Raw genomic sequence first — 11,658 nt, 5'->3', positions numbered from 1 at the left:
ATTATCATAATGTTAAAATATTACATTGAATGCTTATAATCCATAACTCAGAACAGTATTAATGTTTCTTTTACATAATTAACCCATAAGGAACTAGAAGTCCTCCACTGAAATGGGGAGAGAACAGTGGAACTTTCACAGCACCTACAAAATTTTCAGGATGGCAACACATCTTTGAAAAATAACAGTCATGGACAATTATGTTAGATTCTTTTCATTTTTTTATTAATTGTAGCACAGAGAAAAGAGGCAAAATATTTAAAGAAATTTGTGTTCTTAAGACAGGGTGTTGGTTAACACCAACAGAAAAGAAAAACAGATGAATAAGCTCTGAGTTTTCATTTCTCTTTTTTTCCTCTTACTCTCAGGGTAGGCTGAAAAACAAAAAGATAAATATAATTACTGTTTATAAAATGGCATGTGTTTTCTCAAATCTCTTCAAATGAATGCCAAATTGCTTAGATTGCCTTTCCACAATTTCCACGAATGAAAACAATTCAAGCCTGTCCTAGACTCATGGCAGTTGAATTCTTCTGTTGGACTAGGGGAGAGGACATAGCAATAAGGATTGTAAAGTCCTCTCTTCGTCACACAGGCTTTTCATCATTAACTCTCAGGGTCATTTACTTAACTCCTACTTTTTTTTTTTTTTTTTTTGCCACAACACACAGTGCGGCTTGTGGGATCTTCGTTCCCAGACCAGGAATCAAACTCGTGTCCCCTGCAGTGGAAGCATGGAGTCCTAACCCTGGACTGCCAGGGAATTCCCGACACCTACTTCTTACTTAAGTTAATTACAAACAAAAAAGTTGTCTTCTCAAAGTTAGACCTCTAGGAAGAAAATCTTGCCATTTAGGACTAAAACAAATCACATTTTGAAATGCCCAAATTTGCAAAGATATGAAGCTGGTTCCTTTCCTGAATGCACAATATGAAGGTTTTACCATATAGGCAAAGAGTAAGTTAAAATCTAATAGTGGAATAAACATCACAGTTTAAAAAATATGAAAATAATTCATGCTAAAAAAAAGTTGGACAAATTGTTTCAAAAAGGAAGTTCATTCTATTTTTTATTATAATTTCCCGCAAAATACTACACCAAAATGGGTAAAACATGTTTATGTTCAAACACCTAAATTTTAAAGTGGGCCTTTTTGTCATAAGAAGAGAAATTCTCTTAAAGCTCAGCATGTTGACACATTGGAAACTTAGTAGCAAATTATTTACTTGTAATAAAAGTTCACATAAGGTAGACCTATCATATTCTCCAATGAAATGAATTTGTTCTTGAGCTATATGGTTGAACCATATGAAATCATTGATATTGAACTGTTTTTGTACATACAAAAATGCACTTTCATATGGTCCAGCCTATTGCCTAAAGTTTCCCACTCCTGAGCCAGTATGTAGTAGAATGACTCTGTCTTCTGTGTCACATTGGGTCAGAACAGGCCAGTGGTTAACTCTCAAGCCCTGGTTTGAATCTTTAATTTTGGCTCCGTGGTTGGGTAGTACTTGGGTAAATTATTTAACCTATTTCTTGATCTATGCCTTCATTTTCTCATCTGCAAAATGGGAATAATAATGGTACTCAAATCAGGCAACTATTTTGAGAAGTAAAGAAGTTAATATATATAATCAGTTTAGAACAGTGGTTAGCACTGGTCAGTTGATCTTTGCTATTTTAATAATAACTATTAAAATTAGTTTTTTAAAAAAATCTAAAGTGTAGTTACCTGAGATGCTTGTGGTTGTGTTCTTTTTAGGCTATGGCTTCTCGAGTTGCAACAACAAGTTTTGGACCCTAAATACAAAGAAACGACAGATGTGGGGAAAATATTAGCACCACTATTAGGGTAAAAAAGTAACATTTATACAGCCATTGGTGATTACAAAGTAATTTTATGTACATCACATCCCTTAATAACAGTTTAGTACTAGAATCTCTAGAAGGAAGCTCACCAGCATCATTGCCCCCAAAGGAATAAAAAAATTACTGTCAAGTCATAGGGGGAATAGTAAATGATTCAGACATCTAAATATAAATTTCCACACTAACCTGTAAAATAAACATTCAGATTCAACCAAATCACAAACAAGCATTTTCAAGAAAATGTTTAAATAAATTAATGCTTTGGTTTGATGATGTCTCTACCAAAACATCTCAGGCTTTATAAATATTTCTATCTATATTCATAAACATCACAACTTTGGAAACAGAACAAACATTACAAACACTTAGTAATAAACTACAGTGCAGCAGGAGATTTAAAAGAAAAAAGAGCTATTTCAGTCATTTGGTAAGACAATTGTATGAAGAATAAGATTCCTGTTCTACATGCACATAATGTCTTTCAGATACTTCAACCACTAACCCCTAGCTTGATCAAATGCAACAGCAAAGGAAATTAGACATGTGAAAATGAAGGCAAACAACTCCAGTACCTCCAGAGCAAAGCAAGCCTCTTTGTCAACGGCTGCACAGCACTTGTCTACAAAAGCTGCAAAATCCTCCATAACAGTTTTCAGTTGTTCCTCTGTTACCTTGGGTTTGTGTTTTACCAGCTCAACGAGTGCACTGCATTTGAATGAAAACAAAAAACAAACAAACAAAAAAAAACAGAAAAAAAGTTTACTCTCTACAGAAAAATGGAGATGGTAAAAATGGTATCGCTGCTACTTAAGATGCTAAGTCTTAGAGCCAGACAACTCTGGACCTGAGGCCCAGGCTTACCATTATAAGCTTCAATATTCTTATTTGCATAATGAGGATAATAAAATCCACCTTCGCAGGGTCAGTGGAAGGATCAAATTAAGTAATCAATGTAAATTGCTCAACATTTGTAGTGTCAGTAAATCTCAACAAATCATTCTTCAGTAAATCACTGGAAAGGATGATGTCATTGCATTTATATGGTTATTCAGATTTTGGAAGTAATGCCATATGGAAGTTTTAAAATTTGAGAGTTAAAAATGATCCTGAAAAACTTACTTATCTTGGGTTCCATTTAAAAAGTTTCTAATCTGAGAATCTTTATATTTGGTTATTGTAATCTGCCCGTTCAAAGTTAATAATGGAGCGGCCATAGGAAATAAAACTATCCAATTCATGGGAGTGGGTGGTTCTCTTTCACTGACATCTACAGAGACAATAGTGCTAGAGAAAGAGTCATATGGGCATGACAGGTTTTGCAATATGACTTTTAAGTCTATGTCCATGATCAGAATCCACCAGAGATAGTAGCAAATTTATGTTGCTAAATTTCATGCAATTATAACCCCTTGTGACAGCAATAGGGAGTCATGCCTCAGAACTTTAAATCCCAGATATTTTTAATCCAAGTTCCATTCTCAAAAGTCAGGTCTTGAGGGGTTGCCTTGTCTGTGCGTTGCCATAGAACAAACTGAAAATAACCATTCATGCCTAGAATTAAATTTTCATATGATTTCTACTAACTAATTTGCTATCTGCAAAAATGCATCAGTTCAGTTTTTTCTGCTGGACCTAGCCTAAGCTGTTATTCTACTGCAGCTTTTATCCACAAGATTATTCTGAATAGTACTGTTTTTTTTTCTTTTGCTAAGAAAACAAAATGCTATCCATTTTATTCTTGACACTTTTATCTGCTTAATAAGGTCAATATTTAAGTATTTAAGGTATATAATCACTACTTAAGGAAAAGTTGCTCATTTTAATTTACAATTCTCACTATCAAGACTACAAACACATGCAGTAATGAAGTACTCCTCACATTTGTTTCTTGATTTGTTTCTCATTCTCGGGAAGTGTGCATAAATCTGCATGGAAGGTGAATGTTTTCTCATCAAAGGCTTTGGGTTCATATGTTTCATCAACTGTCAGAGCAGAAAAGCATGGCCGTCTGTTCACCAAGGACTCCGTGCAGCATTTGGTAACTCTTTCGCTAACTGGTGTCTTCTCGTGCAACACGCACAACCGGTTCAGGACCAAGGACAGCTAAAATCAGGCAGCAGAGCAGAAGTTCAAAGGAAGCATAATGAAAAGTTTTCCATGAAATTCCTACCTTCCAAAGGACCAAAACAAATGTTATATTTTAACTAGCAACATTGAATCCTAGGTTGATTTGAGAAAACGATTTGCTTATTTTTAGAACTACAAATAATAAGGGACTTTGAAGTCTTCTCTTTTAATTAAATTGTCTACATTTTAAGAATAATTTATTGAGAAAATAATTGATTAAATAATTTGAGGTGAATCCTGATATATGTCTTGGAGTAGGGAAGAAATAGTGTTATACTGATACATTAAAGATCCAATGATGCAAAGCAAAAATAGAGGGTAGGGCTTCCCTGGTGGCGCAGTGGTTAAGAGTCCGCCTGCCGATGCAGGGGACATGGGTTCGTGCCCCAGTCCGAGAAGATCCCACATGCCGCGGAGCACCTGGGCCCGTGAGCCATGGCCGCTGAGCCTGCACGTCCGGAGCCTGTGCTCCGCAACGGGAGAGGCCACAACAGTGAGAGGCCCGCGTACCGCAAAAAAAAAAAAATTTAAAAAAAGATCCAAAGAAAGTAAAAATTTAGAAAATTCCAGGATGGAACATTAAGAGTTCACAGAATTTTTTCAAAACAGTTTATCATTTTTGGAATCTTATCTAAAACCTCTTTCTGATGGTCAGGATAATACAGGTGACCAAATCCTGGCTGCCATTACCATATACACAAAACACACACACAGACACACACACACACACACACACACACACACACAAACACACACACATTAGCCCACCCTTGCTTCTGAAAGTTAGCTTTGTCAATATCTAAAAGCAAAAGTTCATCATTATTAACTTTATTATGTTCTAAAAGACTCACATAGTCTTCAGCACAGGACATTCTTTCTGATTCAGGATTCTTACAACACTTAGAGCCCACTCTTCCTAGGTTTCTTGAGACCTCCACGAGAGTTGGAGTTGACACTTGGGGTACTTTCTTGGTGTAACGAACTATGAGCCTATAACAACATAATCCATGTGTTTTCAGCCAGGCAAGAAACTGTCTTTTTCTAACACGTCAGGTCAAGCAGAGATCATTTAGCCAAAATCCACTAAGATGGTTTTCCATTCATAAAATTATCATCTCCAGGTTGGCGGGGTAATGTGGGAGAAGACCTTGTCCTGAGCAACTAATTAAGCCTAGCTTTGAATCCACCTGTGCTGTATAATCTTAGGAAAGTGGCTTACCTTATTGTAATTCAGTGACATTAAGATATTTATTAATTGCTTCTTTCTTTCAATAAAACCTACTGAGAGCTTAACATACATCAGCACTGTACTAAATTTGAAAGACATGGATGAAATTTCTCACCCATGAAATGGAAGGAAATATACCTGACTCAAAAGGGATAGTGCAAGGATTAAATTAAAAGGAACAAAGCATGCAATCAACCTGATGTGGTATCTAGCATGTAATAATCATTTACTAAGAATGCTAATCACCATTGAAAGACAATGTATGACCATAATCTACTCAAGGGAAGAGACTATGTCTTGTTCATTGTTATTATTCCTAGCACCTATAGGTAGAAGAGTGTTAACATGTGTAAGCTGAACAATAAATAACTAAATGATGTGTCCCTTCCTGTCTTAACTTCCACAGATAAGGCTCTATTTAATTGGGACATTAATCCATCATCTTATTAAGCTACTGCTACTGAAGATCTACTATTTTCTGCTCTGTGAAGCATTGCTATATTTTGTTTGCTCATAAACTATTTCTTAACTTTCAAATGGCATCCTCAGTTCCTATATCCCAAGATTTGATATTTTTCCTCCCAGACTTAAGAGCCCAATTTTTTAAAGTGCACTCAAATATAGGCCTCTTCATCCCATCAACTATTTTATTTCATTTTCTCTGGTCTTTCTTGATGGAGAGTGATTAGAAATGATACTTTATTTTCAAGATTAAAAGTTCTATGATAGGGCTTCCCTGGTGGTGCAGTGGTTAAGAGTCCACCTGCCAGTGCAGGGGACATGGGTTTGAGCCCTGGTCTGGGAGATCCCACACGCCGCGGAACAACTAAGCCCATGCACCACAACTACTGAGCCTGCGCTCTAGAGCCTGCAAGCCATAACTACTGAAGCCTGCATGCCTAGAGTTCGTGCTCTGCAACAAGAGAAGCCACCACAATGAGAAGCCCGCACACTGCAACGAAGAGTAGCCCCTGCTCTCCGCAACTAGAGAAAGCCCATGTGCAGCAAGGAAGACCCAAAGCAGCCAAAAATAAATAAATAAAATAAATAAATTTATTTTAAAAAAAAGTTCTGATAGGTGGTCTATAAATTGGCTTAAATATTTATTAAATGAACATGAAAAATTTAGTCAATAAGCAAAAATACTTACGCATTTTGGAATTGATACTCTCCAAGTTTTTCAAAAAGTTCACAGTTTTGTTTAATTAAATTCTTAGGCTCCTCCACAAGAGGCTGAAGTTTCTCAAACTGAAAAATAAAAGAATAGTGTTTACAACATTCTCCCTGAGGACCAGATGCAGGTTGTGTTTCATCCTTCTAGGCATAATGAGATCCTTCCTCCTTTCTGCCCAAAGCCATGAAAATAGATTTTTGATGTCAAATCTATTATAATATGTCCAAACTGTTTATTTGATGAGACCGTATGAGATAAGTGATTAAGAACATTCATACTCTGGAGTGCAACTGCGGATGTTTGAGCCAGGTCAACCTGACTCATGTTCTAGTTGTGCAACTTTACTTCCCATCTCAAAGCTTTAGAATCCTCATTTCTAAGATGGAGATGAACATGGTACTCACCTCAGAGAATTGCTCTTGTAGACTACCTGAGCTAATGAAATTAAAACATAGCCTGGAATATAGTAAAAACTCAGTAAATGATGGCTATGATTGTAAGTATCATCATTATTAAGCCATCTCTCCAGTTGGACCCTGAGCTTTCTGAGATAAGAGATTTTACCTTGGTCATCAGTTCCTGTGTGGCACTTGGCATATAACCAGTTTCCTGGTAGAGGAAAAAAATGACTTTCCTCTGATTCTTAAGTTTGCGCACCACTATATGTGCTAGGAGTACTAAATATCTCAAACATGATAAAATTCTATTTTAGCATAGCTAAATATGCTAAATATTCTCAAAACAGATTTCCTCTCCGCACTTAATTTCTTGTAAAACCATTCTTAAACTGTCTCAAAAAAGGATTTGAAAATATTCTAAAGTACTAGATTTCACAATCTTTCTTATGATACTAATTCTTGATACTTAATAAAATTGGAATCAGGTTAACTTTCTATATATCTAAGTTAAATCTCTTAACATTTAAATTTACTTTATTTTGTTCTCAGGAGTGTAAAAAGGAGAAAAAGCATGGTCAAGATTTTGTGAAATTAGGGCTTCCCTGATGGCGTAGTGGTTGAGAGTCCGCCTGCCGATGCAGGGCACACGGGTTCGTGCCCCGAAGAAAGATCCCACATGCCGCGGAGCGGCTGGGCCCGTGAGCCACGGCCGCTGAGCCTGCGCGTCCGGAGCCTGTGCTCCGCAATGGGAGAGGCCACAACAGTTAGAGGCCAGCGTACCGCAAAAAAAAAAAAAAAAAAAAAAAAAAAAGATTTTGTGGAATTAGAGATTGCTCTCTTTGATCTTTCTATTTAAGGCTATTATTCCTATAATGTTTAAAAGCACAGAGTTGAAACCATCTTAAGAAAAAATCTAAATTGCACTATGTAACATTCTTGCGTTATTTTTCTTTCCTGTTATTAGAATCATCAGTTAAAGAGCTATATATTTTTTTCCTTCCAGAAACCTACCACTGTGGCATAGCATGCAGGAGGATCATCTTTGGCGCAGCAATCCTCCAGTGTGGCTTCATATCCCTTGGCAATTCTCAGCAGCAATGAGACAGAGTACTCAGGATGCCTTCTCGCATACTCATACAAAAACCTAATTAAGATGACAATAAAATAGATTTAGTTGGACAAATGAGCAAGACAAACTACATAATTGGGACTTCCCTGGTGGCCCAGTGGCTAATTCTCCGCACTCCCAATGCAGGGGGCCTGGGTTCGATCCCTGGTCAGGGAACTAGATCCCATATGCATGCTGCAACTAAGAGCCAGTGCAGACAAATAAATAAGTAAATAAAACATCAAAAAAAAACACCCCATAATTAACCACAAAATTAACTCATATCATAAAGGTCTGAATTTGACTAAACGCCATGCAGTAAAGTTTAGTGGCTAAGGACTTGGGAGTTCAGAGTTAAAGCTATCAAATCCTGGCTCTGCCACTGATTTTATTATATCACCTTAGGCAACTTATTAAAACTATCAAGACTTTGTTTCCTCCTCTGTGGAATGGGGATAATAATAGTGCCTATCTCATAAGGTAAACTGTAGGAAATAGATGACGTAATCTATGTGAAACACATGTGGTCTGGCACATATTAAATGTCTGAGGAATGACACCCGTTACTATTAGGTATAATTTGTTTGATTCGGACTATACCTCAAAAAGGTTCTGATAGATTAATAGAGATATTTTCTTAATTTTTTTCCTCTCTGTATGAGTAAATTCTTAATCGTTACATAATTTTATGAAATATTATTTAATGCACAGAATACTATTATAATTGAGCAATAAAAATGCAAAGTTTATCACTACACTTACTGACTTTATATAATCATCGATTTTGTCATTTAATTGCTGTCATTTAACGCTGCCTTGCCATGCTACCAGACTTCTGGTCTTTTTAACCAAATATAAAGCACCTGGTAACATTCTACTTCTCTTTATAGTTCTTTGCTGACATCAGATATATCAATAGGTAGGTAGATAGATAGATATAGAGACATAAAGATGTATTACATATATTCACAGATATATAAGTTTAAGAAATATTCTTTGAATGAATGCATGAATGGATAATATGTATATAATTTATGTATACACAAAATATTTCTACAGGTATTTCCAGAAATATTCCTAAGGACTAAGGAATGAAATGGGGGTGTAAAAATGAACTTTTATTATTACTTTGTACTCTTCTCTATTAATTGAGCATCTGCTATATGCATGTATAATTTTACAACAATTTTTAAAATTAATTTTTTCCAAAAATGTTTAAAGACTGGGAGAAGAAAGAATAAAGAAACATTGTAGGCAACATGAAGATTGTAGCAATTCCAAAGGAAAGCCTAGAATAATTTCCTAAATCCTGAGACCATATAAAACTATGAAAGATCATTCCTTATCCACTTACGTGCCCAGGAAGACATCTTTTGCTTCATTATAGTTTTTGCAAACTTCCTTATCTTCAGCAAAATCAGCAGCTAATGGGGACAGGTTTTCAGGCAACTCATCTTTTTCCACCGCTGAAATGCAGTGGGATTTTTCCAACAGAGGCTTATCACAGCACTTCTGCAGTTTACTGGAGATTGTAGCTTGATTTTCACATATATACTTGGCAAGATGCGCCTACAAGCAAGTTGATGGAAACTGTTCACCGTAAATTGACTTTGCTGTGCTTCCTCCCTAGACTTTTACTATGTTGGCAGAACAAGTTCATTTTATTCTAAGACCATACATATACCAACCTGCGTTCTGTGAATATTTTCAGTCTGTGCTGCTAAGTCTAGAGACACAGATAGAACTACTAAAACATTTCCACTTGATTTGAAAAAAACTAGTCAGTAATAAGGTCTCATATCTGTTATTTATTAATTTTATATTTCTACTGTTAAAGCATTTAAATTTTAAACTAAAACTCAGTACTGTTTTGCCAAATACTCCCCACAAATTAAGTGCAGGCATCTTGAAACCAAAAAACTAAAGTATTACAGATTTTTGAAAAATTAGTCAAGATCACAGTCACAGACCCTACTTACACATGTAAAATATCTGCCTTAAATTTTCCAGAAAGTGTACTAAGAGATTAGTATTCTGGTATTTGGTCATATTTTTCAGTTTGAGAAAAAGATATGCTAAATATTTGTATTTTTAACACGGACAGTTGAGAGAATATAGAGCAAAAAGTTACATAATTTCCAAAGGTCTCTTCAGATTCTAGCCTTTCTCCAACTCCTCCCACCTCCTTAAAAAATCTTCTTACAAATCTACCTTTCTAACTGTCTTACTTCAGTTTTAAGCTTTTGTTCTCAGAATATGAATGAAAGGGATTACAAATTACTGAGTGAGTTTATCAGATCACTTACTGAGTAGGAGAAAGAAAGAGAGAGAGAGAGGGGAAAGAAAGAAAGAGGAGAGAGAGAGAGAAGGAAAGGAAGGAAGGAAGGAAGGAAGGAAGGAAGGAAGGAAGGAAGGAAGGAGAGAGAAACAAAGAAGGAAAGAACCGCAAGGCAAGGCAAGTATTGAGCAGATTAGAGCATAGAAAACTATCTCAAACCACTCTCAGTTGTTCTGATGCTAAACAAATTGATTCTACCAACTTAAGCAAGTAAGTTACCAAAAGGTATACTGAGGATTCTTTACCCTGTCATCTGCACATTCAAGCAGGTCACCATGGCAGCATTCCTTGTGGACTTTCGTAAGATCTGTCACTATCTTGGAAACCTCTGCAAACTCAGCCTTGGGAAATTTTTGGCTCAGGCGAGCTACTGACCTAAAGAAGAAAATTCTCCCATCAGAATATTAACAGGCAACATTTTATATCAAAGTACTAGGAAAATACTACGTATAACAAGAAAATTTAGGATAAAATAACATAGAGAAATAATTTGTAAGATTCATTAGTTCTTATTTTAATGCTAATTCTGAACCAAATTGTTCTCTTAGGGCAAAATGTTTCCTTAGGGCCTACTTATCCATTGTAGGAGTGTGTATGGTTGTTAGAAGTCCAGCAATTCATGAAAGCAGAAATCAAAGAGGGATTCTAAAAATGGCAACATGCTGAGAGGCATCAGGTTTGGAGCCCAGAGCTGACTTCCAGATCTGGCTTTATAGCTTATTGACAGTGTGACCCTAGGCAAGTTACTTAGCCTTTCTGAGCTTCAGTCTCTACAGAGTCACAACAACATGCTAAACCAAAGGATTGTTGTGAGGATTAAATTAGATAATACATATGAAAGCATTTTATGAACTGGGAAGTGCCATACAAATTCCAGTTATCCTTTTTTTTATTAACTAAAACACATTCTTCCTGACTTGCACAGGTCTCTGAGAAAAGAAATTTCATAACTTCTACAAAATTAGAGAGTTTTGATTCAGCATATTCTTACCAAGAAATTGATTCAGCATAATCTCTCAGCTCACTGACAAGATGTAAAAGGCTAACATCCACAAGCTTTCCCAAATCATTTCGGAGTTGCCTAAATCTGATAAAAGACACTTCTTCCCCCAAACTAATCATAGCCTGTTTAACTATGTATCATTTCATGTTGAGGTTGTTTCGTTTATTGATTTGGTTGCTTTTGGTGGTATAGATGGTAGGGATGACAGGCAAAGATAGTTCGTTCAAGTGCCAGTTTCTAGAGAGTTTGCAAAATATCTATTTTCATTTTATTTCCTGTTCGTGTTGACTAGAAGGGAGGGATTGGTGGCGGGGGTGTGAGAGATGGAGAAGGGGAGTTCCTTGGCTCAGATACTGAAGGATGATGCTTCTAGAGCTAGCTAATAATATAAAAACAGAGGCCCAGGAAA

The 11,658-nt window shown here is 36.1% G+C and overlaps 1 protein-coding gene across 8 annotated transcripts in view; it reads right to left on the bottom strand.

Moving 5' to 3' along the window:
• Positions 1-214: 214 nt before the first annotated feature.
• The window catches only part of ALB (albumin), a 140,251-nt gene continuing 128,807 nt past the window's right edge, over positions 215-11,658 (bottom strand). For all 8 annotated transcript variants that reach the window (XM_070045581.1, XM_030877843.3, XM_060299465.2 and 5 more), the window contains 9 exons: positions 10,492-10,621; positions 9,263-9,477; positions 7,812-7,944; positions 6,379-6,476; positions 4,852-4,990; positions 3,753-3,976; positions 2,446-2,578; positions 1,737-1,804; positions 215-374 (listed from right to left, as the gene is read on the bottom strand). In XM_070045581.1, the coding sequence (XP_069901682.1) occupies positions 1,763-1,804; positions 2,446-2,578; positions 3,753-3,976; positions 4,852-4,990; positions 6,379-6,476; positions 7,812-7,944; positions 9,263-9,477; positions 10,492-10,621 (1,114 nt within the window). In that variant the 3' untranslated portion in view covers positions 215-374; positions 1,737-1,762. The remainder of the gene's footprint in view (positions 375-1,736; positions 1,805-2,445; positions 2,579-3,752; positions 3,977-4,851; positions 4,991-6,378; positions 6,477-7,811; positions 7,945-9,262; positions 9,478-10,491; positions 10,622-11,658) is intronic.

The sequence above is a fragment of the Globicephala melas genome, chromosome 5 (assembly GCF_963455315.2).
Source record: "Globicephala melas chromosome 5, mGloMel1.2, whole genome shotgun sequence".
Classification (NCBI taxonomy): domain Eukaryota; kingdom Metazoa; phylum Chordata; class Mammalia; order Artiodactyla; family Delphinidae; genus Globicephala; species Globicephala melas.
The sequence above is the reverse complement of the archived record's forward strand: the minus strand, read 5'-3'. Positions and strand labels throughout refer to the sequence as shown.